The sequence below is a fragment of the Neolamprologus brichardi genome, chromosome 1, assembly GCF_056152115.1.
Source record: "Neolamprologus brichardi isolate AB-2024 chromosome 1, ASM5615211v1, whole genome shotgun sequence".
Classification (NCBI taxonomy): domain Eukaryota; kingdom Metazoa; phylum Chordata; class Actinopteri; order Cichliformes; family Cichlidae; genus Neolamprologus; species Neolamprologus brichardi.
In genome coordinates, this window is record NC_142104.1 from 19,903,887 (window position 1) to 19,931,688 (window position 27,802).

At 38.8% G+C, this 27,802-nt stretch overlaps 1 protein-coding gene across 1 annotated transcript in view; it reads left to right on the plus strand.

Annotated features, from left to right (window-relative positions):
- The first annotated feature begins 2,602 nt into the window (after nucleotides 1-2,602).
- The window catches only part of galnt18b (UDP-N-acetyl-alpha-D-galactosamine:polypeptide N-acetylgalactosaminyltransferase 18b), an 87,163-nt gene continuing 61,963 nt past the window's right edge, over nucleotides 2,603-27,802 (plus strand). The window contains exon 1 of the mRNA XM_006780163.3: nucleotides 2,603-3,185. Coding sequence (XP_006780226.2) covers nucleotides 2,948-3,185 — 238 coding nt within the window. The 5' untranslated portion in view covers nucleotides 2,603-2,947. The remainder of the gene's footprint in view (nucleotides 3,186-27,802) is intronic.

The following is a 27,802-nucleotide window of genomic DNA, read 5'->3' on the forward strand; positions in this document are numbered from 1 at the left end:
TTGTCATTTTGCCTCTGTCCAACAAAACAGTTGATTTTAAATCAGACAATCAAGATGGGAATGAAGTGCAGACTTTCCGCTTTAATTAAAGGGTTTTAACAAAACACTGAATTAACTGTTTAGGAAGTACAGCCATATTTATTCATAGTCCCCCATTTTCAGACGCTCAAAAGTAATTGGACAACTGCCTGTCATATAGTTTCATGGCCAGGTGAGGCCCGGTCCCTCATTATTCCATGACAAATTGAGCAGATGAAAGATCTCGATTTGACTGATTCTGATTCCAGTGGAACCGGGTCATTAGTGTTTATTGATGATGTGGCTGCTGATAGAAGAAGCATGATTAATTCTGAAGTGTACAGGCTACACTGTCTGCCCAGAAATAACCACATGCTGCAAAACTGATGGACTTGCTCTTCACAGTTCAAATGGATAGTGACCCAAAGCATATGGCAAAAGCAACCCAAGAGTTTTTCATGGGAAAGAAATTTCATATTTTTCAGTGGTAAGGTCATTCACCTGATTTCAACCCAATACTTTTTAGTTATTAAATAGAAAACGGAAGGCTGAGAGACCCACAAACTAGCACTAATTGAAGGCGGCAGCAATAAAGACCCAGCAGAGCATCTAAAAGCTCTAGAACTCATGGACATCGCCAAATGTCCTTGGGTTCTAGATTCAGGCCGTCTTTGACTGCAAAGAATTTATCCAATAAAGTCCTTATATTTCAAATTGTGTTACTTCATCCAGTTACATTTGAGCCTCTGAAAATGCAATATTCCTAAACAGTTAATGTCTGCACTCAATTTTCCACTTCAATCACATCTTGACTGTTCAATTTAAAACCAACTGTGGTGGTGTACAGTGGCAAAATTACAAAAAGCGTCACTGTCCAAAAACTTATGGACCTGACTGTATCTTAGAGATAGCAGAACTTCTGTGTTTACAGTTCCAATAAAGAATCACATATGATTCATTTAAGTACCGGCATCAAAACTAATAAACTGAAAATGCAAACTGAAGCACTGGAAGTGTTTAATTCTTTGAAAGCTGTTCTTTAACATTTTATACCAAAGTGTGGGTCAAATTACTGTGAAGCCGAGTGGGAATGACATTACTCAGTGATAATGGCTGCTAGTGTGACCATCACTGATGAAGCACAAATCAGGTAACAGTGGTGATCTTTGACTGTCAAAATAAATTAAAAGTGATTGAATTTAGAATAATAAGGCTTTTAGATTTGTTTTTCAAATGGTCGCATATTCCCAGTTGTCAGTTTAATTTACCAAATTCCTGGTTTCCCCCTCCTAGTCTCTGTAATTATAGCAGCCAAGCACAAAGAAGACATTTCACGTTTTGCTCTGTAAAGTTAGAGACTGGGATAAAACTGCAAACAAAGGAATCTGTCAGCATTTGCTCTGCTTTTCTATCCTGTCTTACTTCACTAACATGCTTCAGTCACTCAGGAAAAAATATGGAGGAACGAAGTATCACATTTAACGCTGTTTATTCCATTTGAAAAAATATGCCTATATCATATTGATGTAACTTCTATTTTTCATTACTGAATATAATAGCTTCACCCTGACAAGCTGCTGTGCTGTTGCTGTTTGGATGATTGGATGACAAAGGCTTTTTACTAGCAAATAATCATCTGTTGGAGATGATACTGGAAAATGCTGTCAAAACATAATCAAGAACTGAAGTGGAGGGAGAAAAATACAGTCAACGACGTCTGACATTCATTCAGACAAAAATATACTGCAGATAAATACTGTGTGCTCTTAATATAAAATAAAAACATTCTGATCTGCTTAAAAGGGAAAAGGAAATGCCATATGCTTTGGATACACCGAAAGGGAAAATCACTAAGTGACAGATCTGCGTAAACCTGAGGCTCTGCTGCAGACATTAGTATTGGTGCACTATACTTGGGAAAAATCTTCTACACAACGGCAACATTTAAAGCTGTTTGTTATCGCTATATATGTCATTTACTGACCCCTTTAATGAAATGCTAATAAAGAGAGGGTGCAATTAGGCCCAGACACAAAAGTCCATAATTTAAAATTCAGTCATCACCCAATCACTCAAAAAGGGGAGGGGGTCTTCAAAGAAGCAACATCAGTTCAGCTTGCCTCGAAGTAGATGTTGATAATTTTAAAAAATGAAGTTCACGATTTAGCCCAGAAAATACATTTTAAATGATTCTCCATCTTCGCTGTATTATCCACCCTCCCCCCTCCCCGCTCCCTCTTCTCTGCATTGATAAGGCGATTCACAGACCTATGACATGACCCCACGCCTCGATTTCACCGTGAAACCCCGTTGTCTCTATCTCGTGGTTTGATCCAGTATTGCAGCAGGTAGGCTGTGGATTTCATAGCTCTTGCATCAAAAGTGTGTTCTACATGCACGGGACAATTAAGAAAAAAAGAAAGAAAGAAACCAACGTGTCCGAGGAGAGAAATCAGACACGCATGCTGGAAAAATCTCGCTGTCTAAATAAAATAACGCCTGGCTACTTTGTGTCCTTTAATGTGCGAACAGTCTTGACAGATCCACTTTCACAGTGAATCAGTGCGCAGTGTGAGGACGCGTGCAGCGGGCAGACTGTCAGTCCTCTCCACCCTCCCATTGGCTGCAGGATGCTCGGTGTCTCTCCAGTTTCCTTAATTCTCCAAAGCTACTGGAGCTGACGGAGGTTTACGATGGATTGCGAGAGGGAGCTTCACCTGTAGATATTTCATATTAACCTGTGATTCAAAATTGAGAGAGGGGGATTAAAAAAAAACTAACACCTCTTTGGAAGTAAATGGTTTTCTATTGGATTTTGCGTTGCTGAACAGTTGCTGGAAATAACTTCACTATCACAGTTTTGCGGGCGGGCTGTCGCCTCCTGCTCCGGTTTAACGGGATACCGTAAGCTGTATGGAGGGATGTCGGCATGGCTTGCACCAGGAGAACCAAAACTTTGGTGTCCACATGCGTGATACTGAGCGGCATGACCAACATTGTTTGCCTGCTCTATGTCGGATGGGTTACTAACTACATCGCCAACATTTACATCAAGGTCCCGATGCCTTTACCGGAGAGAAAGTTAGAAGGGGACAAGCGAGGTGACACTCTCCGGATCATGGAGAGGCTCGATCGGCTGGAGAATGTGGTCAACCAGCACATTCATGGTAAAACCTGTTATTTTAACACGGTTCTGGATGAAGTAATCCTTCTGTTTTACATATAGTGTCCGAGCTATGTTCACTAAACCATGTGAAAGTTTCATTTTTGTCACATAAAGGTGTGTGGTATTTGAAAGTGCGTTGTGCCTGGGGGAATGGATAGAGCAGGAACTTCTTTTGTCTGTTCACGATCAGGTTATTTAGAGGGTGTAATAAAGGACAAAGAAAATCTGCAGGTTTGCAAAGGAGTGCAGCGAGGCTCTAACCTATATGACAGTAACACAGCACACATAAACACCATTTAAAAAGCTGCATATATGAATTTCATTGCAATAAACAGATAGAATACAATAAAGTCTGAACAGCATTTTCTCCTTTTTTTACGCACAGAGAGTGAATCTTCATTAATACTATCAAACACGGGATTGTATCTTTCTTTCATTTATTTAGGTGTTGTTTATGCTGTACAACGCGGAATGTTAATAAAACGTTTCCTCTTAGAGAGACAATAAAACGTTGAGCGCTGCCAGCGTTAAAATAGAACAGCACGACAGGACATTTCACATCTGCATTAAGTCTGATGATGTGTATAAGAAACTTGCAAAGAGAATTTCTGGATCTGCTCTTTCATTCCTCGTCTGAATGAAACGGAGTTATACATTAAACAGCTGAAACAAAAAGTAAGTCTTTTCTTCCCAATCACGTTTGACTTGAACTTGACCTGTTCCTACACTTATAGGAATGCCGGGAATCCTTTTGGTCAGATTCCTTGCTGGCATGCAGTTTCTTTACGCTTGATCACACATGGTTAATTTTCGTCCTCTCCCTCTCTTTAAAAGAGCTATTCTTGTCGTCACAAGGGGGGCTCGTTTTGGGCAGGTCCCAATTTGAAATGGCACAGAGCTGCTGCAGAACTGAAATGCAGGCAGAAATCTACTCATGCTTCTTTGAGCAATAAGGCTCTGTGCTAAGCTTGGGTAAACATTCCTCCTGGAGGCAGGTCTCCATTTCAGCTTGGCACCCATAGGCATCTGCAGGAGCTTTGTTGAGTTGCCCCCAGTGACTTGCCTCCAAAGTACACGTTTCAGCTATTTCTGTTACTCTGACTGAAAAAGATAATATGTGACATTGCCACTGCTGCTGCGATTCTGCTTCTTATTAACCTTATTACCCAACCTATATAAATTATGCTGCTTACACGGAAAAAGACTCAGTCTCTAGAATCACCTGTACTTTATTTTAAGCTGCTTTTTGACAGACCGCACATGCAACATCTCAGTTCTTGGACTTTTATCCAGCTTTAACGCACAGTTTGGCATATGGGGAAATGTGCTTATTCACTGTATTGCATTCGGTCAGATGAAAAGATCGCAAACCCTCCCATCTCATTTCTGTTTGGTAATGAAGCTAAGCTGCAAGAGTGCCAACAGGGAAAAAGCTCACCTTGCTTTGTCCAAAGATTAAAAATATATATATATATCTGCCTGCAGCCCCTCTGAGGCTCACTGATTAACTTGTTATATATTGCTGAAACTACTGCACCCAGACCAATTCCCATGCACAACCCTCCATAAACCATAGCTTGTTTTCCTTCACTTTGGCAAGAAGTATCATGGTATTTGGAGGTACTCCGGGGTGCTGGTTGTTCAGTTCTTTTTTTAACATTTGGACAAAAGCTTGCTGTTCGGATTTCTCTAAGTCAATGTGGCTTCTGGCTGTAACAGAAACAGGGGTATAGCTCCCTAAATGGAAACGCTCTTTAAATACAGGCTGTGGTTCATGTTTTTCTTACTGTCTTTTTGTGCTACTTTTAAAACTAGGACAATCATCCTGTAATTAGTTTTAAAGAAAACGTCATGCATATCAAACATTTTCACTTCTCCATTGTTTCACCAGCTCCTGCACAGTCAGCCAGCGTTATTGTTGTCTGCTTTGGGATTTTTTTTTTTTTAAGTTTCTGAACCTGTTTCCAGGCCCTTGTCATAAACTGCAGAGACAAGACAGAGATAACTTTCATAGTAACAGTAAGTCTCATTGCTTGTCATTTTTTAAGAGTTCGGGACCACAGTGTTGTTGTTGGAAGCAAAAATCTGTTGGGGCTAATGTTGGGGGAGACTGTTGGAGCTGACTCAGTCAGAGCACATTTGCAACAGTAAAAACTGTAACAGCAAAATGACCTATCATTCTAAGTGCAAGCCATATTGTCTGGATTTTCCTGATAATTGCTTTCAATGGATCTGCAGCAAATGTAGACCCATAATGTGAGTGCATATGTGGCCAACAGCGTCCTCAGAAAAAGAGCCAGAGAGTCATTAGTGCACTTTTGACATCTCTAAAAATACATTTCCTTTCTGTACGATGATTTGAGACAAATGCAGAAATGGTATATTTTCACTCTTACATTCTTCAGTTTAGTGATGTGACTTGAGTCATTGTATACTAGTCGCACAGCCACCAACTGTATATGCACTTAGTTTCAGTGCAGCGGAGGCCAACATGAGCCCTCACACCAGAGAGCATTACCGCATCCGAGAATGAAACATTTATTGCAGCTGACAGTCAAGAGAGATGTCTCTGGTGTCAGCCTCGCTCTCAAGGATGAGACAGAAATATTCCACCATGTGATGAAGTTAAGTGGCCTGTTACCAAGATAAAGCATCATGGAAACAGCATGTTAAGCAGCTGAACTCTTTTTTTTTATTAAGTAGAGTCAGCCGAGGAGAGTTTTTTCGAGAGCCTGGACCGAGGACGTTCCCACATGTCCGCCATGTGTGAACGTGCACTCTTTCCCTTACGCTACCAAACCCAAAACTCAAGGGCAAATGCTGCAGCTACATGTGTGACAGTTTACAGAGCAAATTGTCAAGTCGTGCTACAAAATGTCTGATAAACCTCTGGAATATACAGTTAATGGAGCACTCCACTAGGTGTAATAGTCAAGCTTTTTTTGCTCTGTGTACATTTACATATATTTGTAATTCTTTATTAAAATAGGAGGCATCAGAATTCCACATATTTTTATTTGAAATAGTGCTCATCAGCTAATTTTGTCTTATTTTTTGCTGCTTTTTGTTGTTGATCTGGGTTACAAACTGTTGCATTGTTGACACAGCAGGAAAAAATAGCACTGAATAGCACTGCAGCTAAGAATTATATTCTTGAAATCATTTTGGTTCTTTGTTAAACCATTAATGAATTGTTAAAAAAAAAGAAGAAGAAGAAGAAGAAGAAGAAAAACTATTTCTAAGAATCAATGGGTGACATCTTCCAGTTTCCTGTAATTTGGATTTTGTTGTTTAGTTTTTTTGGTATAAACAAAACAATGAGGCCAATTATCACACCTAAACAAACATAAATGCATGAGTGTATACCATAAAAGCTGTGCTGTTTTAACAAACTGCTGTTTTATTGGGATGGTGATTATGAAAAGATAGCTGGTTTCATTGCTTCATTTGACCTCTGAGGACGTACATTCGTCTGATTGAACAGTCACGCAGCCTCTGTGAGTGAGGCATTAATGCAGTGGTGATTTAGCTGCAAATGATTGTGACAGCTCCCATGATGGCTCCAAGAAAATACTGTACACCCATCAACTCAATAGAGAAGCTCAGTAAAAGAGCATTTCAGTTGATGCTCAGAGGACAGTTATAGCTGGCTGTTTATCTGATGTGATTTTCTCTGGGGAAAGTCGGTGCAGGCTGGAATAAACGAGTGAGGGTGAAAACTGAGGAAGGTGGGTGCATGTTTGTCCGCATGTGTTCAGGTGCTTGTGTGCTTGCTTGTGCAGGCTACGGCATGCAGCCCCGGCAAGAACAAGCTGCACTCACACATACTTGTGGATTCTCAGGATTTAAGGGCCAGTGAAAGAAAGCCTTGTTTCTTACAGAAGTTATGATAAAATATAATGACTGCGTTTGCATCATAAACAACAAGAAGACACAAACATTTCTGTATTACTAAAAGAATACACGTGTGTGTGTGTGTGTGTGTGTGTGTGAAAACCTTTCTCTTTCTGGCTCACATTGCAGAAACCTGTTGATGATTGGTCTGTTTCTCTTTACCATTTAACTTCTTCTGAATCTGACTCGCATTCATTTGGCAGCTCTGAGAGCTTGTTACTTCAGCAGAGACTAGTGAGGCAAACTACACAAATGGTGCGGCTGTTATGTTGGAGTGCAAAGCAGCTTATTTTCCTTATGGATATAGCACAATTTGAAACATTTTTATAGGTTGTGATGATTTTTTTTCCCAACATGTCATATACCAAAAGACAGATTAATGTACAAGCACCACTAGTACTACTACTACTATTAGTAGTTCATGTACCTTGACATATTGCAATCTGGCAGATAACTAGAGTTAGGGGGGCATAAACTGAGTGGCTAATTAAGGTAATTGAGGGCAGGTGCTGGCAGGTTGAGGGGATTAGGACAGCGGGAACAGCTGAAGACTGCTGCTGGGTGGAGAGACTATTCGGCATCTGAAGTGGCAGGACAGGTTCAGACTGGCAGAGAATCATGATGAGCATTAGCATGCAGAACCATTAAGGATGAATATGATGTTTTTGGAATTAGTAGAACTGTTGCAAACTAATGTGCTATCCATGATGAACAAAAATGTGATTTTATTATAATATTTTTGCAAGAAAATGTCAGTGTCGTTTTACCCATTGTTCTCAAGTGCTGTCTTTGCAATATACTGAAGAAACACTGCTTGTAATTACTGTAGCAGGCTATTAAAGAGATTATATTTTTCTTTCTAATATTTTCTTCTTTTCATTGGCTCCCTGTAAAATCTGGAATTTAATATGAAATCCTTCTCTTTACATGCAAATTCTTGAATAATCAGACCTATCTTAAAGACCTCATAGTACCTTATTATCCTGATAGAGCACTTTTCTCATAACCTGCAGGCTTATGTGTGCTTCTTAGTTTCCAGAAGTAGAATGGGAGGCATTCACTCTCAGGTTTCTCTCTTGTAGAAAGAACTTCCTCTTGTATTGAATTCAAGAGACCAACGCCCTCCTTGGGCTTAAAATTGTACTTTTTGTTCAAGCTTGTAATTTGGGATAGATCAGGTGATTCTGAACCCTCCCCTGATGTTGCTGCTATAAGATTTGGCTGCTGGGGAATTTCCATGATACATATAATTTCTTTGTGACACTGAAATTTTGGAAATAAACAATGCAAAACACCTTAGACAAAGCAATGCTTTGAGTGAAATGCTAACACAATAAGAATGCTGGCAGGCTCATGTTTAACAGGTGCAGCACCTACTGTAATTGCCATGTTCGTTTCATATAAGACAAAGGAATATATTTTCTAATGGTCTCCTTGAGGAAATTGGTCTATTGCATTTAGCCCAGTGTAGGTATTCTGATAGAAAATCAGGTTCAAACCCAGGACCATTTTGCTGTGCACTGACTGTGGAAACTACAGAGCCACCATGCTGCCTTAGCATGCCAAAAATCACTAATTAGTACTATAGTACCCTGCAGCTAAGGCTGAATGTCATTAATTTTTCAGGTATTTGTATCATGAACCACAGTAAATTATCTCAAAGGGATGGGAGTGAATAAATGTGACTGTACTTCCATAACAACTGGTTAAGATTCAGACTCTTTTAATTTCTATGTTTCCAATACATAGAATTCAGCTGGGAAATAAAAATGCCAGTGCGTTCAGTTAAGTAATCTGCAGTATGTTCGATACTCTTCAAAATTACTGCAAATGTATCTCAGGTGTGGAGTGTGTGTGTGGCATTTACATGTTTTCCCTGTGCCTGTGTGTGTTCTCCCGGGTACTGCGGTTTACTGCCACAGCAGCCCTGCACTGCATGTTAGGTTAATTGGTGGCCGTAGGTGAGAATGTGAGCGCGAATGGTTGTTTGTCTCTTTGTGTTGGACCGGAGACCTTGCTAAGGTGCACCCCTCCTCTTGCCCAATGACAGATGGGATAGGCTCCAGCCCCCACCCATGACCCTGAATTGGATAAGCAGTTAAGAAAATGGATGGATGGTGTCTCGGGTGTTTCTGTAATTAGTTATACCTTTTGTGCAAAGTCAATAGATCTATGACAAGCTAATATCGGTCTGGCGCTGCTGTAAAGATTTTGTGATTAAAAAGAATATTTGTTTAGGGAATAATGCAGTCTTGGTAGGCTGGCAACATTTCATGTTTTTTTTTAAGTAAGCAGCCAGGTAAGACACTCGGCACATTTAGAGAGACATGAAAATGCAAGTGCTTATAAAAGCTCCAGCCCTTTCAATATGTTTTTTTTTTCTTTTTATGAATAGATCATGAAGGAGAGATGGTGCTTCTCAGACTTCACCATCTGTTAAAATATAGCAAGGACGACTTTACTGCATGACTTTATCTTAATGCACAGAGCTTAACAGTGCTTCATATTGTACTGTAATGTAACTGTGGCTCTAAACATTCTGCTGTAGATTTATTACAAGTCTGATTCATCTGTCAGCACTTGCTGTTCGCAGCCTGTAGGCAGGGCTGCAGACAGTGTGTGAGAGCGAGATGTGTGAGGAGTGGGAATATAAAACAGGAGAATATTCTGGGTGGTAATTTCAATAAATCAAGACGCTATTGAAACACAGGGATATTAATCCACTGGAGAGTCTTTGGTAATGAAAACAATTAATTATTTTGAATCCAGAGGGCTAATATGTTAAAGTAAGTAAAGCCCTCTTACAAAAAAGGTCATCCCTTGACAATTTATCCTGAATTGATCAGTTCACTTTTGCAAATGTTCTCAGTGTTGTTTTTCCCCACTGTTGCAGTTTGCAGCTAAATATGAAAACAATCCTTGTAAGTCAGATGGAAATCTGATTTAGCTCTGACTGCATGGGATTTACGTTACAGCCCCAGCTGACAGTAAGCTGTTTATCTTTATATATTGATCTACAATGATTTATTGATAAGAACCTCCTTCCCTGGAGCTGGTTATGTAAACATAATAAATATTCTCACAGGATAAACATAAAGATGCATTGTGTGATTTTTAGACCGATGTGCAACGAAAGTCTTTTCTCCGGGACACATTTCTGATAACCAGATGTTGTCATCCTACAGTCAGTGGAGTAGTTATTTGCTGTCAGCAGAATGAAGCCCCAGATTAGCACACTAGATGTGATCCTCAAAGTTGTCAACACCACATTTATAAGAATTTAATTAGCAAAAATAAACACTGGACAGTTTTGTGAGAACATGCATGGACATAACAGATATGTATCTGTGTTAAAGCATCTGCAGAATGCTCAGCGCAAAAGACGAGGAGTGCATCAGCAAAGCATTCGAAGTCAATCCATGGACTGGAAAGCGTCAGCTGTTTCATGGTTATGTTTAGGCAACCCAGACCTCTTATATAAATCTGGGCCCTAATTTTGGTTTAGTGTTTTATATCAATTATAATTAATGTAAGGGGTTATAATACCAACAGAGTCTCATTGAGGTGGGACTCTTTATTTTGCAGAATAATCATAAACCAGTATTTGTTTGAAAAGAAAATGGCAAAAGAATGCACCATCTGGGTTTCTCCTCAAAGTATCTTCTAATCCACTGTAAATGCTTCAGACCTCCATGCTTCACATTCAGCGTATATCAGCAAAGGGAGCAACAGCGGAGAACAAATTGAAGTGTTTTGTTGCACTATGCATTCAAGATTTGTCAGCAGTCGTTTCTTTTTCTCACTCCTCTGCACTTTTTCATAATTAATGGCACTAAGTGAGGAAGTATGCGTTTCCAACACAGCTATGCCATTATGCACAGAATGTTTTCATCTGCTATATAAACAAGATCTGTCATTTTCTCATGTAGTGTCTCTTCGACTCCTTTTTATTAGATTTAATCTGAAAGCATATATCTTAAGATATCTGAAATTATCCAGATCTGTGCTTTTATGTTTGCCTAGCTTTGGTATGAGACTGCCGACATTCAGATTATACTTTTGGGTCTATATTAAAGTCAAAATACAAACGCTTTCATCAGAGCTAAAACAGACAATCAAATACTTAAATCTCTGTCTGTTTTAGCTCTTGTCCCTTTTAACCAAATTTCTTTTGACAGACAAAGTTCTGTGAAAAAGTATTTGCCTCCTATCTGTTTTTTTTAATTTATCTTTATTACACGTAAATGTTCAAGATTCAATCAATTTCAATAGTAGTGAAACATAACCCATAAGTAAATACAAAATGCCATTTTTAAATGATTTTATTTATTAAGGGGGGGGGGGGGGGGGGGGGGGCGGATTTGTAAAATAAATAATTGAACTTTATGTTTGTGTCCCGCTACATCTGGCATAAAACTAACACAGCATTTCATATAAAGTCATACCAAGAACACAGTGGTAAAATATTAGTTAATAATTATAATAATAATTTTATCTCTGCATACAGTCGTACAAAAGAAGGGCAGATTGTGAGGAAAATTGGTCTGAGCTGCTGGTGCTGCTGGTGCATACAGTGTCTGGCTCGTGTTCACCCACCAACACCCATCTGCCAGCTGCCTGGATTTGCTTTTATGAACCATGTGGACCTGCATGCAGTGTGTGGCCTCCATGGCAAATCTATAATATGCTGGCCATGTGTGCACTCAGCACACAAAGCCAATCTGCTCACACCTCGACTGAAACTTCAATTAAAGTTCCGTTAGCCAAATTTAAATAATGTTAAGTATTTTTCATGTCTTATGAATATGCATTTTTCTCCACTCAGCACGTCTTTGCCCTACATGATAGTTGACTGTATCTGTCAGTATTTGATTTCTCTTTATTGGGTCAGCTGATGTTGCTGATGTGAGACAATGATGGGGACGGTGTAGATGGATTATAGGGTGAGACTTGAGAAGATAGAAGTGAATTACTGTGGCCTCAGAAAGAGATTCATCATCGGCTCACTATAATTGAGATCCTATATCAGAATACATTTTCCCAGGCTTCACTCACCATTAATCCATCACTGATACAGACAAATTTGGAGCTGTAGTTGTCCACCCCACAGTGCCACATTGATGGAACAAACAGTTCTCTAAATATCAAATGGACATGAGAATTTTTTTCTTAAAATGTTCCACTTTTTGTTCCAAAATACATCCTTTAAAACTCCAGCAAAGTGCTGAACAAAAAAAGACTCTTTCCTGCTATTTCTAATAATCATTCAAAATAATCATTGCAAATCTTTTGTAATCGCAAACTGTCAAGGCTTGATGATTCTAAAATGGCATACAGCTGTATTACCAATGACACTTGAGTCCATCTACAGTTTTTATGGCTCTAATAATTCATGCACCACTCTAAAGTCCAAACAGAAAATGTGGAAATTGATGTAGAAAGCTTAATCTAAATGTGTCTGTTTCCACTATTAATTTGGAGAACATTGAGCATCCTTATCATTCCACCCAGATGTGATATTTTCTGTCTCAGTTCATTCGTTATACACATTCATACCCCTACACTAACTTCTGCTCACCTCTCCTGATCACTTGATTCCCCTCACATAAACTCTCATCACATCTCTCCATCTCTTCATTCACTCCCTGGTGTAAATATATTTTGTCCACTTCCAATTACCCTCTGCCAAATTGCCTGTGATGCTTTTCAAGTTGTAGCTTTCATGCCTTTTTTTGTCTTTGGCATCCTGGCAGTCTTTTGGACTCTGCCTTTTGCCCATTAATGCTTTTGGTCTCTTGATATTTTAGCCTGACTGCTGACTTTGCCCCTTGCCCCTTGTCCCCATGTCCTGCTTGTGCATGCATTACTTTTCACAAAGGTGAAGCAGCTGAACCTTTGGAGTCCCTCGTTCTCTGAGCTGTCAGTTTTTTGGGGGTTTTTCCCTTTCTATCATACATTTCATCTCCTCAATAGATTTAGAAGTCCCATCGCTTCATGTGGGCTTATAGCATGGGATTTCTGCTGAGTCACTTCCATCATATTGTATTCTATTTTTCAATCTCTGCCAAGAGGCAATGTTGAGTTTGTTCATTAAATTGACAGCATTTGTAAATGCAGTGATGGCTGTCATCTTCACGGTCTTTCTAAAAATGACATTGTGACAAAATCACAATTCACATAAAATAATAACAGAAAAGACAGAGAAGATACTTAGTAAAATCCAGTCATTAATCACATGAGATCCACCTTAGTGATTGGAGTTTGAGTTGACCTTAAGGTAGATATATTGTATCAGTTTTAAATAGACACTTCCACTTAAAACATACGATCTAACATACGATACTAAAGAAATACCAATATTTCAAAATATCATTAATAAAAGTTTTGATTTGAAAAATAGAAAGGGCTGTAGTTTTATATTTCCAGTTGTTGCTCTGAAGACTGGGCATGAATTGCAGAGAGATATAAATTAGTGTGCAGCTGTGTATAAGAAAATTGAGAGAAAATATCACATTTGTGAAGATATTAAGTAATATTTTTCTGCTGTGATATCTCTGCTACCTGTGCTTTTGCTGTTGTCTTGCAGTATGTCTTGACATAGTTGTTACACTGTTAACATCTGAAGTGAGAACCACCTCCTGTTCTGAAGCTTTTATGTCTCTGTTGAGGCTTAAATCACTGACAGAAACTTCACATTATGCCCCACAGAGATGAAGAGGTTGTAAATGTGCTTTACGTCAACATTTTTCATGCCACTCACCTTTTCCACATATCAGTTCAGCCATTTTCTTAACTTCTTATTCAGTTCAGGGTTGTGGGGTTGCTGGAGTCAAAATCCCAGCTGACACTGGGTGAGAGAAAGTTTACACTCTGTCCAGGTCATCGGTCTGTCATAAGGCTAACATAGAGACAGATAGTTATTCACTCTGTTATCTATTCTTACTTTAGTCTATGAGAGGAAGCCAAAGCACCCAGAGAAAACACAAGCATGCACAGGAAGAACATCCAAACACAGAAATGCCTCAGATGACCAGCATGTTCTTCTTATTTAAGTGTAAATTAATGCAAAAAATGTTAACACATTTGTCCCATGTAAGATTGAAACTATAATATCTTAACACTATAAATCCCAGAAAATTAAAATAATTGCCAAAAAATTGTTTTCTTATTCAGCTAGAGTGTACAGAATCTTTTGACAATTAAAATAATAACAATAAATTCAATATTATTTTGGATATGTAAGTTTTAATTTGTATCATTTTCATTGACGGTCATAAATCAAATCAAAGTATTAATTTGTTTAAAGTACTTTAGTTAATGTTGTGATACTCTTTTGGTGAAAATGAGACAAAATGCAGAAATTGTGAAAATGACTTAATCATGTTGGTTATTTTTGATCAATCCAGCTTTATTCATAATGCATTAAATGACAGCAAGAGTCGCAAAGTATAGACTACTGTAAGGTAAAGAGGGGTGCAACAGGTTGTGGGATGAGAGGGGAAAAGATGAGATGACATCATATGGCACTTACATGAATTTCCTTGGATTTTGAGCTGTTTTTTCCAAAAGGGTTTTAAATGGATCATTCTTAGCTCTGCCTCCTATTTCTTGCATTTAAATTCAATTCATTTATTCAAATACATACTTGAGTGCATAGTTTAATCTTAAGCATAATGTAAGTGAATAATAAATTAGTTTTTCCATTAGTCTTAAGAAAAGAAAATTACTTAAGCAATTGCATTCACTAACATTCAATATGTCTGCATGGTGTGTCAGCACGTATAGGAACAGCTTTACCTACATATACACAAAAGACTCCAAAAGTAAACAAAAGATTGTTTACTCCCCTTCTGTATAAAGCTTTAAACAGGATAAACAGTGAAGACACACACACACTAACTAATTCCCCCTCTGAAATAAACAATACAGAAGCAGATTTGGTCACGTTATGAGGCAATTGAAGGCCTGAAGCTCTGCACCAGCTTCCCTTGCCTGTCTGAGTCTCTTCCTGGTGCAAGTGCAAGCTATCAAATGCACACAAATGCCTTGTGAATGCTAATGCTTTGCATAAAAGTAGAACTGATGCCTTTCAAGGTGGTAAATATCATTTTTATTTAACACCTTTAAATATGTATGGAAATGAAGTCATTAGAATCAGAATCAGAGTCATCTTTATTTGGCCAAGTTTGTGCACACAAACAAGGAATTTGACTAATCAGGTTCGCTTTGCATTTCTTTTTTTCTTTTTTTTTGCATACAAAAAAAGGAATGTTTTTAAAAAAGGCAATATACTGTATACACAAGGAGAACATAAATATGAGGGGAAGATAAAAAATAAGAAAAGTCTTAAGAAACTACACAACTTTTTGGAACATATTGTTGTTTGTTTGTTTTTTTTACAGGATGTCCCAGCTGCACTGTAACCTGAGAAGATTTAAAGTTACTTGCATAACAAATCTGGGACTACTTCTCTATAGGACCTTCAGTTATGGGTGGCAGTGGTTAGCACTGTTGCCTTAAAAGGACCTGGGTTTGAACCTCACAAATGACTGCGGTCTTTCTGTGGAGTTTGCTTGCCCTCCCTGTGCCCACACAGGTTTTCTCTGGTGGCTCTGGTTTGTCCCACAGTCACGAGACATGCTCTTTAGACTAAACTGTGATTTTAAATTAACTGTGGATATGAGACCTGTTGTCTCTGTATGATGTCCTTGTCCAAGGTGTATCCACCTTTCACCCTACAACAGCCCATCCACCCGAAAATGGGTGCATGGGCCATCAGTTATCATCATCACTTTCTGTATGCTCATCTAATGTGGAAGGTATGGAGAACATATGGTCACAGAAAAAGAAAATGTCTCCATTTATTAGTCACGTTTTCTAGGAAGAGCACTGAAATCCATGTTAAAAAAACTAAAAAAGCTATCTTGCCTTGCTGTGTGTAAATGCTGATAAAACTAACTCTGCTTTTTTGTCCCACTTCTTTTACAATTGTTTTTGGGAAGCTTTTAGATCTTCTGACACAACATGACAGGGCATTCAGCTGTCAGGCAGGGTACAGAGGCCAGCAGCTGCCATCAACAACAAACCAGCATCCCGTCTGTCTGGCCTGAGGTGCAAACCAGCACGTTGCAAACCCCCCCCCCCCCAAAAAAAACTGTCATGTGCTTTTGTGTGGCATCTGCTCTGTGGTGATAAGGACTGAAGTCAGTTGTTTCACTTTTTGCTTCAAAGCACATCGTTTTAGAGCTAATTATATCTCTCATTGTATTGTTGCTGGAATTAATGTTTAACCTATATGTTCTGCAGAAGAGTTATGACTCTAGATAGTGTGAGTGCGAGGCAGAATGTAAGGCTTTATTCAAAGTGATGTGTGAAATGCAGGAGCACATCTGCTCCCCTGTGATTACAGAATTGAAATACAAAGCACCTATGTTCATTTTTTTTTTCTTTATTTTTTTTTTACCGAGAGCTGACTTTGGCAGTTCTGCTGTATCTGCAGCCTCAGGTTGAACATATGGACTTTCTGGACTTCTCAGTGATTGCTGTCATTTTGCAGGCTGAAACCCTGGCTTTGTGGCTCCTGGGAAGAACATTTAGGCCACTACAGTTAGTTGGCTGGTGGGTTTAACAGAAGCAGCTACATCTGTCCATTGCCTGAAGTTGCAAACAGCCAAAATATTTTGCTAACCCAAACCCAAGCATAGTGTATTTTTGGTGTATCTGAGAAGCATTGTGTGCACGTTTTTTTTTTATGCATTTACAAACTTCCACATGACGTGTGGGGATATAACATGCATTACCACCATACAGTGCAACTAGTAATGCCAGCACTCAATGTCTGAAACTGTTTTATTTCCTTTCAATGTTTTAATTCATGCAAAAAAAAAGCTTCAGCATTATATCAACTTACAGTATCTCAATTTATAGTATTACTTAGATTAGATTAGATGTATTTTTCCCTCTAATAACACCGAACATATTCATAGTCCATGAGATATTGTTGCAGTTTTACTCATTTTTCACTAGCAGCCTTTTCCACTAAAGGTTTGATAAACCTCATTACTGGCCTTTACCTTGTTTCTTCACCCTTAACGAGAGATATGAAAGGTGCAACTCATAAAGTCAGCTGGTTCGGCAAAAAGACAGCCTGAGGCCATTTTTCTCTATTTCTTACAGATAATAAGCATGCCAGTTCATACTTGCGTCTGGACAGTGACGCTTTATGTGAGGTTAATGATTCTTATGATTATGCATGCATTACACTGGGTGCCAAATCTGACTCCATTTTCCCTTTTGACCTATGTTTTGCTCCTTCTGGGCATTTTAAAGGTGGAATATAGACTGCAAGCAACTCAGGAAAAGTAATATTTGTATTTTAACGTCAATAACATGAATGCAGCACAGCTGAATCCCTGTAGCAATCATTTTGTCCTCTCTATTTTTCATTTTCCAGCCTCTGTGTCACCTATCTTCAATAACAAATCAGCAGTTGATTGCTGTACAGACATTGTCATATTCATCAATACGGGAGCATTGTTGTAAAGTTGTTCTCAACCAAGTATGATAAAGGCCTGACAGCGCTGAGATGGGTTTTTTTTTTTTTTTTTTTGCCAATCACTGCACCATCTGATTTATTGACCTCAGTCACAAAACATAACAAGCAACTGTCTATTGTTCAGCTTTGACAAAAAATACTTAATTTCACACTTTGTGTTCTGCCCCTGCCACCATTAAAATATTTAAACACACTATGCTGTTGTCATAAAAAAAAACCCGGTAAATTCTTAATTTCCAATGATTTTTGTGTTTCTGAACCATCAGTCCATGTTTTTGTCCTGAATTTTGTTGAAGGATTCCATTTTTATTACAACCGTAGCTCTAAAATTGAGGCGTGGGGAGAAATTAAGAAATATATATACAGAGATATGAGATAAGAAACAAACCTCATGGGTATCTTTAAATATTCTCTCCAATAAAGGCAAGGGCAAACAACAAATAAGGGCACTGAGTGAAGTGAAAACCAAGGGTGGGAGAAGTTGACAAGGAGAAACATGTTTGATTCAGTCTCTATAAAACTGCAAAATAATATAAAATTAAAGTATATCAAAGCTGAAGTGCTTTTATGTTTCACTTCACTTAAAAATGGTTAGAAATAAGCCACAATTTGAAAGTTGTTCTTTAAGATAAACATCTGGGTCTTCATGTTGTTTGTGTCTGACTGGTGAAAATATCACAGAGTATCTAAGGCACAAAGCAAAGAAATTCATTTAAAAAGCCTAAATAGTGGTGCAATAAAAACTTGGCTGTATTTAGCTTAAGTTAATAGTCCCGCTGGACAGTTAAAACAGTCCAGCAGGGAGTTTAATGATCAGTTTCTCCATCATCAAAGAATAGATTTTAGTAATCCATCAACAGTGTAATTTAGAAACACAGTCTTATACTAAGTAAAAAAAGTAAAATTTATTTATATAGCACATTTCACAGATAAAAATCACAAAGTGCTTTACAATAAGATCAGACATACAAGTTAAAATTAATTAAAAGCCCGTTTGTATAAAAATGTCTTCAACTGCTTTTTAAAGGAGTCAGAAGAGTCTAGACAGCTTAAAGACAACGGCAGAGAGTTCCACAGCCTAGGTGCCAGTGCCTGAAAAGCCCGATCCCCACGTGTTTTAAACCTAGTACGTGGGACCACCAGTAGCTTCTGACCTGAAGACCTAAGTGCTCGGGATGAATCATGAGGTTTCAACAGGTCAGAGATATACTGGGGAGCTTCACCGTGCAGAGCTCTAAAAGTTACAACTAAAATTTTAAAATGAACCCTAAAATTTACAGGCAACCAATGAAGAGAAGCCAAAACTGGAGTAATGTGTGACCTCTTGTACAGTTACAGTAGGGAAAACAGTGGTTGGAGAGCATGGTGCAACCTTGTGAATTTACAATCTTGTTTATTTTGAAGTGGTTGCTTCAAAGACAGGGATCAGTTCTGGGACTACTTGCAGTCAGTGAAGTTGTTTCCACATTTGCATTGAGTGACAGGTCTTTGTTTCCAGCTGCAGACACAAATCCACTTTTGGGCATCAAGCTGGCAATTGCATGCAATCTGTTTGTGATAATCTGATGATTAGCTGTGATAGATTGCAAAATTAAAAATCTGTTGCTGTCTATGTACTTTCAAGGTCACTTAAAACAGAAATTCAAATAAACTTCTTAGATTCAGAGTCCAGCAGATCCTCATAGATATGAAACTGAAATTCCTCTACAAATAGTGACATTGTTGCTGCAGGATAGCAATTGAACCACAACATGCCACATGCGGGCAGTAACCTTGCTTTTATATAGGAATATAATCACAATACAACCATCTGGCAACGAGCTGAGTCAAGTCTCATATTTGAAAGAGACATGTCACAAGTGAGTTTCACTTGTTTCACAAGCAATTGGTTGCTTGTTGGCACTCTGTTGATGTTTGTCCAGCAAGTCCATTTGTTCAACATGAGGCGGCAGATACAGCAGAACTGCCAATGTATCTGTGTCTGAGGGGAATTATTTGAAAACCTCTGATAATCTGTCTGAGAGTGCAGTTAGTCCTAATCAGACAGTGATTGCTTGGCGATAGTTTGCCTCTCACCATGCAACCTGTGCAATCGCCTTATTATCAAAACTGGGCACTGCAACTACCTGCAATCTGTGACTGAATGCAAAAAACCTCAATGCAACAACTGATTTCTCCTAATCATAAGCAGGTTGGTTTTCAATCTTGTTTGACATTAGCAAATTATTTAACCACATTACTCAATGAGGAAATCAGAAATGAGTAACAAAATTAATTTTGTAGCTTTCCGGTGACATTTTGGGGCTCCTGGGATTGATAACATTATTTCAGTCTGTTTTTATCCCTCATCTGCAGGTAGCTCCTGCAGTTTGACCTCAGGTCTTTTTTCCTTTTCCAAAAAGAAATGGAGAAAGCCTTGACTGATCGTTTTCCAATCCTTCAGCTTGCTTGCAGAAGCTGATAATGGATAATTAGTTATCAAAGCTTTGGAGCTTTAGCCAGTCGAACCCAGGAGCACATTTTCTTTTGATATTTGTCTCAATACAACATTGCTTCACATTCATATACAGGAATGTCCTTCTCCAGCTTTCACTTCCCAGAGATGCACTTTATCCACTCTGCATGTAAAGATGCACAACAGTGAAGATGCAAGGAGCAGAGATAGTGGAGCTGGATGAGTTTAAATCCCTGGGGTCAACCATCTAAAGCCTTGGACAGTGCACAAGAGAGGTGAAGAAGAGAGGGCAAGCAGGGTGGAGTGGGTGAAGGTGAGTGTCAAGGGTGATTTGTGACAGAAGGATAGCAGCAAGAGTGAAAGGAAAGATTTACAAGATGGCAGTGAGGCCTGCTATGATGTATGATTTAGAGACAGTTGCATTAACAAAAAGACAGGAGGACGAGCTGGAGGTGGTAGAGCTGAAGATGATAAGATTTTCATTGGGAGTGAGTAGAATGTGCAAGAGTGGAAATGAGTATGTCAGAGGGATGGCTCAGGCTGAGCAGTTTTGAAACAAAGTTAGAGAGGCAAGGCTGAGATGGTATTGGACGTGCAGAGGAGAGATAGTGGATATATTGGACAAAGAATGTTAACAATGGAGCTGCAGAGCTCAGAGGAGGTTCGTGGATCTAGTGAAGGACATGCAGAGGGTTGGTGTGACAAAGGAGGATGCGGAATGAGGGATATCATCAACACGTGGAAAATGGGGAGTGATGATTAATTGTCCTTGCCGGTGTGTCGGAAGCTGAAGCAGCGACATAGGGCAGCAGAAGCACTAACATATCAGAGGGAGAGAAGGGTGATTTGCAACTTAAATAGAAAACTAAATTAGAATAGTGTATTTGGTTTCTGTGGTGAGGAGTGTGAGGCATGTTGAAGCAGTGTGACTTCAGTTGTCTGCCTGAACTAAAATCGGCTTCCTTTGATTTTAGTCCAGGCAGGCTGCAATAAGTTTGGAATTTTTAAGTCCTAATATGTGAGGAGGCAAATAAGACATTTCTCTGAATATTTTTTACTCTTAGCCCAATCACTTGTGCAGGCTCTGATGTGCACATTTTTAATGCAATGTTCAGTTGGTAGGGTGATGTATCTATAATGCTCAAATAATCTCAAATTGGTTTCTTGAATATAACAACGAGTTCACTGTCCTCAAAATGACCTCCACAGTCACCAGATCTCAATCCAATAGAGCACCTTTGGGATGTGGTGAAATTGGAGAGCCTCATCATGGATTTGCAGCAGATAAATCTGCAGCAACTGTTTGATGTTATCGTATCAATATGGACCAAAATCTCTTAGGAATGTTTTAGCACCTTGTTGAATCTATGCCAAAAATAATTAAGGCAGGTCCAAAGGCCTAAAGTAGTCTAACCTGGTTTCAGAAAGGTGTACCTTATAAAGACTCTACTGAGTGTGTATCTGGCAGAGAGCTATCTTTACAGACACTAGGTTTCAAAAATCAGATTACAATAGAAGGCTGGATATAATCTTTGAAATCTTTTTTATGTAAACACTTGGCACTAGAGCAGCTCAGTATTTTTTCCCAGACTAAAGTACAAAAACAAATGCAACAATAGAAACTCAAGCAGATGTTTTCTTGTTCAGTTCCTGATCGTGGAGGTGTGGAGGGTGTGAATAGTATGCTTTTGTGTGCCATCATTTCATTCAAGTATAATCAGAAATAAAACCTCAAAACAAACCTCAGGAGATGAACAGCTTTTTCAATAGTGACTCGCTTCAATAGCTCCAGCTGTTAGGTGACCTGTTCCATATTTCCATCAAAATTCCCCAAGTGAAAAATCAAGGAGCTCTCTACCTGAATAATTGATAAATACCCCTCACCAGTCGTCAACATAGGGCATGATCAAAAAATAAAACATGAATCAACGATGTCTGTATCTGCTGTCTAAATCCATGTAGACTTCACTGAATATAGAGCAGATATTTCTGTTTCTACATGCGGTCATTAAGAAAAAGACTACGTCTGTACTCTCAGTACAGTATTTTAAATATTCTGTTGCTAGTGTGTCAAAATCCTTCACATTTCCCAAGATCTTTCTGCATTCATTAAAAGAAAGTTTTTCACTGATTTGTGCTGGTGTAGTTGAACATTTTTGTACAGCTCTGCTGGAATTAGTTTTATTGCTTATAAGATATTAAATAGTAAAATACTAAAAGAAGAAATTCTCTGAGAGTCACTGACACACTGACATATGATGATTGCCAACTGGCTTTTCCTCTTTTGAGCCTTTTGAGTGAGAGGTATTAGTGTAAGGACCAATTTTCCTGTAGAATTTGAGTTTGGTTGAAAAGGCATACCCCGAGAGTTTCTGTGGTTCTAGCAAAGTGTTGGAAAAAAACAGTGTTGGAATATTTCAGTGCATTGTGTTACTTTAAAGAGTCAAATTACCAGTTAAGGATCAATTTATATCGTAAATGAAGCAACTTTAAAATTAAAAAGTAAAACAGAAGTTTAAAAAAAATCAGACAGGAGTACACAACATTAAAGAACAATGACAGGTCTCCCCTACTAACCCTTATATTTAACATTTATTTTAACACTTATTTTAAATTAAGTAATTCATATAATTTCAGAATAACCAGAACATTTCATTACAATTTTTAAATCTGGTAAAATTACATGAATTTTCAAGTTGGGAAGAGACCGCTTGACACTAGCCAAGAGAAAGTGTTTCAGTTACTAGTCTGAATGATGCTGCAGTTTACGCCATGCATTTGAGCTCATTCTCAGTTCTTTTTATATGTTGCAGGTTTATATGTTCTTATGTTCATACTTTCCATATATATTGTTGCTTTATTCAAAGCATCCTTTCAGGGGTTAGTGTTTGGGACAGGAAAATGTCCTGATTTTTCCTTTTTAAAAAAAAACAACAAAAAAAAAACCACCTTGTAGAGGGGGTTTCTTTTTTACATGGGGATGTTTTCTTTTGTTTGTTTTATGAGTTATGAATCATTTTCCAAGATTATTTGTCTTCATAGGAAGATCTTTAGTTATGTAAATGAGCTAGCGAGTCTCTGGGTATTATTTGATTCTCTGATGTCAGTATTGCTTTGTAGATTTACTGGCTTGATCTAAAATGGTAAAGTCCCTTTACCATTTTACTAAAAAAGCGCTATACAAATAGCGCTTTTCTAGTCCCTAAGGACCCCAAAGAGCTTTACACAACCAGTCATCCACACACTGGCGATGGCAAGCTACATGCTACATGCCTTGTAGCTACAGCCACCCTGGGGCGCACTGACAGAGGCAAGGCTGCCAGATACCACCAGGCCCTCTGACCACCACCAGTAGGCAACGGGTGAAGTGTCTTGCCCAAGGACACAACGACTGTCCATGCCGGGGCTCGAACCAGCAACCTTACGATCACAAGGGGAACTCCCAACTCTTGAGCCACGATCGCCCCAGTACTGGTTAAACAAATTAGGGGTGCAGACAACTAACACATCATACAGAGTAAATACATATCTTATCTCGGGGAACTCATAATATATGCAAAGTGGGGGGACTTTTAATGACTTGCTAAAGAAAAACACTTCTAGTAGTAAGGAACGTAGCAATAACAATTATTTGCTGTTTTTTCTGTTGCCTCTAAGAGCAGACTTGTCTCTGCAATAGTGTTGTAGCAAATTGGGTTAATAGTAAATTATTAGAAAATTAGGTCTTAAAGAAAAAAAAAGTGTTTTGTTATTCTTTAAAACTTCATTACCAGTGAATAGTTGGTATTGGCTTAAAAAGACAGATGTGCTTTCTGATAGATAAATGGGATACTTCACCCTATATTTTTCCATGCCTTGGGCTACATCAGTTTATTTTTCTGCTCCCAATGCGCTGAAATATTTTCAGATTTATATCCTACAACGATGAGTGCTTTTCTGAGAAGAGTCTACAGCCGAGACTCAGGGAAAACAACCCCTCCCCATAAAGGACGAATGGTGTTAAATGCAGGGCACAGATAAAAATTGCAAGATAGAAAATGAAAAGATACTGTGAAGAAGTTTTCTTTTTTTTTCTCCACACGCTCATTGCTGAGGAAGTCAAATCTGATACGAGGTTATAGAAAAGGCATCTCAGATGACTGAATTTAATGGAATGGCAAATCCAGCTTTTCAAGTTGAGCAGTGAGAATGAGAAATGTGGCTGAGAAGCAAAATGTCCAGAGCTTGACATCAAATAACGCCGGCAGTGTCTCATGATATCTGCTGTTCTTCAAAAGAAGGAAAATATTAGGAGTTACTTTGCTCTGATGTTTTTGGTGTTAATGACATTGAATTTATAGAGAAGACGTCTTCTTCTAAAGGATGAAAAAGCAAAAACAAAGCATCGGTGGCCCTCTGAAGGGCATGGGTGATTTCAGGGCTTTAATGAGGAGAAATGAACAAAAGGAGTAGAGATGACAAAGGCCGCTGCAAGTAAACATGACCCTCCTAAATTCTGTCCCTGCATATCCCCTCTTGGGAGTAAATAATGAAAAAGCTGCACACCCCTCTCCTCTTTCAAGAGGAAAATGTCAGTGTGACGTGCCAGCTACTGATGCGTCTTAATGAGAGACTCCCACCGCCACTACCACCCTCCCCCCAAGTCAGAGATGCCTATACAGCATCTATACAGTGGCCAACTTAGCCTTTTTGCCAGTAAGTAGACTAATTGGTTATTAGCTGTATTTATTGCCAGAAGAGGGGTGAGTTGTGTGAGGAAGGAGTGACAATAAAAGCTGTAACTGGTCTATAAACATGAAAAGCTGATCACACTCAACGTGTTTTGCCATAGCGTGCATCTTCTTTAGGGTGAGCTTACATAACTGCGCAGGTTGTATCACTTCATTTTACAAGTAGTTCACATAGTTCTGAGGACGTTTTCACACCTATCGTTTGTTTCCTCTGGTCCGAATCAGTTGATAAGTAAGTAAACTTTCCCCTGCTTTGAGTTCTTTTCACAGAGAGAAGAATCCAAGTGGACTCCAAAGAAACTAAGATTTGCCATTACAAACCACAGGGGAATTTTCAGTCCACTTATTGGTTAGATGTGTCGGGGGACCCTCAATGAACTGAAGCAACATTGCGGGCCAAAATTCATCCCCAACAATGTAAGACAGTGATGAACGATTTCTCATTTCTGCTAACGGTGGTTCTATAAGCCACTGAATCACAGGGTGCAGTTAGTTTTTCACAGGACTTTATTCCTCTTAAACTCAGGCAAACTGCAGAGTCAGGTTATTATTCTATGGAAGTTTGTGATTATAAGTCACAGCTTTTATGTGACGATATTCTTCAGAGATGGTGTCAACCGACAGAAGTTGATTAGTACAGCTTTAAACTCATGTAACACAATTTACAGTTAAACAAATGATGTCACAAAGATGGTGTTACTTTGTAAAGCAGAATTTTGCCAGATGCTTTACAGACCACAGGTCTTGGCTCCAAATTGAATTAATACCGCTAAGGCAAGTTAGCATTGATCACCCCGCAAAAGAGAACAAGTGTTTTAGTTAGCATTTCTTTCTAAATGCAGACAATCTCCATGTCCTTTTGACAAAACCAATTTAGTTGTTTGTATCGACTAATCCTGCATTCATAATTTGACATTTAAAGCACAAACTGCAGCCCACTGATTGGATAATAAAACCTCTGCTTCTGCACCAGTGCTGATTTCAGGTAGATCGTTGAATCTCGTCTCTGTCTTCCTGCTCATATTTTTTTGCTCACACCCTGTTCCGAATTAAAGATAGTGTGACAATGACATTAATTGCTACATATATTGATTAACAGCAGTTGCATGAATTCCACATTTAGTCTCGATTCTGGACGAGTCGTGAGGTAATTTACAGAAGATCTAAGACTCTTGTGGCCTGGCTCTTTGGGTAGGAGGGGCAGAGCTGTGAAATGGTTTTGAAACAGGCGATGCCAGAATCAATTAAATCTTTGAACTTCTTCTAAACCTCGGAGAGAAACAGAGAAAAGGCGATAAAACTGGATTAATGTGTCATTTAGCTTCTGTTAAGCGTCTACCAGCAATGTTTCCTGCTACCTGCAGCTAAAATGGCAAGGGAAGGAAGAGAAAAAAGGTAATTTATAATGAAATCAAAGCATCGGTGACCTTCTTCACATCACTGTCAGATAAGAGCAGTCTTATTTTAACCATATTTCTGAAAGCAGTTGAACTTGTGTCTTCATGCGCTTCCACATCAAGTTAAAATGAAAAACGAGTCATTCTTTGAAGCTACACATTAAGACAAAAGGCGCAAAGGAACAGTGTGTCAGTCAGTAACAAAATGCAAATTACTGTTTTTCTTTGAACAACTCTTATGTGAGTGCTTATGTGTTAAAGTGGAGCGGTGTTACCGTGACTTGCTGTTGGAAACAAAGTAAAAGCAGATAAGATAAGACAGTCACCAGCAAATTATTTATTTAAAGAATCTCTTTCTCTTGCACCCCTCACACTGACTTGAATGTGACCACTGAGTTGCAACCCTGAGGTGCCAACAGAGTTTCAGTGTGAAAAATTTAAAAGGTACTCAGCAAAGTCTCATGTCACCTCACACAGTTCTGAATTGGCAAAGTGAACATGTGCAAGAACACTTTTACTTTCTAACATGGATGCAGTATTTCTACTGTTCAGTCTGCAGTGGTCAGAGGGAAAGATAGGTACAGGGACTGGTTCACTGCTAACCTCTTATAATGCAACTCATCCTCCATTTAGTGTGGGAAAGTCAGTTACTGAAAATGGACTTCCTGCATTATGTTTTATTGTGTCTGTGGCTGTTTGTGAAGGATAATGCTGCAGCATTAATGGATTTATTTATTTATATTCCAAATATCCATTCAACCTTACCATGCCTGGGTGGTGACACGGTGGTTAGCATCACTGCCTCACAGCGAGATAGTAATGGGTTTGAAGCTGCTGACCAGCTGGAGCCTTTCTCCGTGGAGTTTGAAAATTCTCCTTGTGCCTGCTATGGTTCTTCCATGTACTCCAGCTTCCTCCCATAGTTCAAAGACATGAATCTTAGGTTAATTAGTTAATAGTTGGTCTGAGTATGAGCATGATTAGTTGTGCCCGTGTTAGCTCCATGACTGGTGATGTGGCCTGGGTGTACCCTCCTCTCACCCTATGACAGCTGGGATAGGCTCCATCGCCACCTGCAATCGTGAACTGGATAAGTGGTTAAGAATTGATGGATGGACTCGGTGTATGAAGAGACATGGATATACAGTAGAAATCTACTTCAAAGGCATCAAAGGTTTTTTGTCAGTACATATGAAATGAGTTAGTGTTTTGACTTTTTATCTATTAGTTGTCTGGCATGTTTTTACTGGATCGGATGATGTGTTGTCTTTCATTTGGGTTTATGGTTCCACCTTATTTTACAATTCTGGCTCAGACTCAGATTTTTTGCTTTATAGCTAAAAAAGGAAAACGTTTGGAGAATGGACCAAAGAGTGGACCACAATTCCTCCACAGGGGTGTAAAGGGTCTGTCTGCCAAGGGTGACACAACCAGTTATTATGTTAAAGGAGTAGTTACTTTTTCACATGGGGGCAAGCTGGTTTGGATCAGTTTTTATATTACAGTTTTTTCTGAATGCTTAAACCCTAACTGTGATTCTTATAGCACAATTTCTAAAACTATTAATACTCATAGCAAAACCACTCA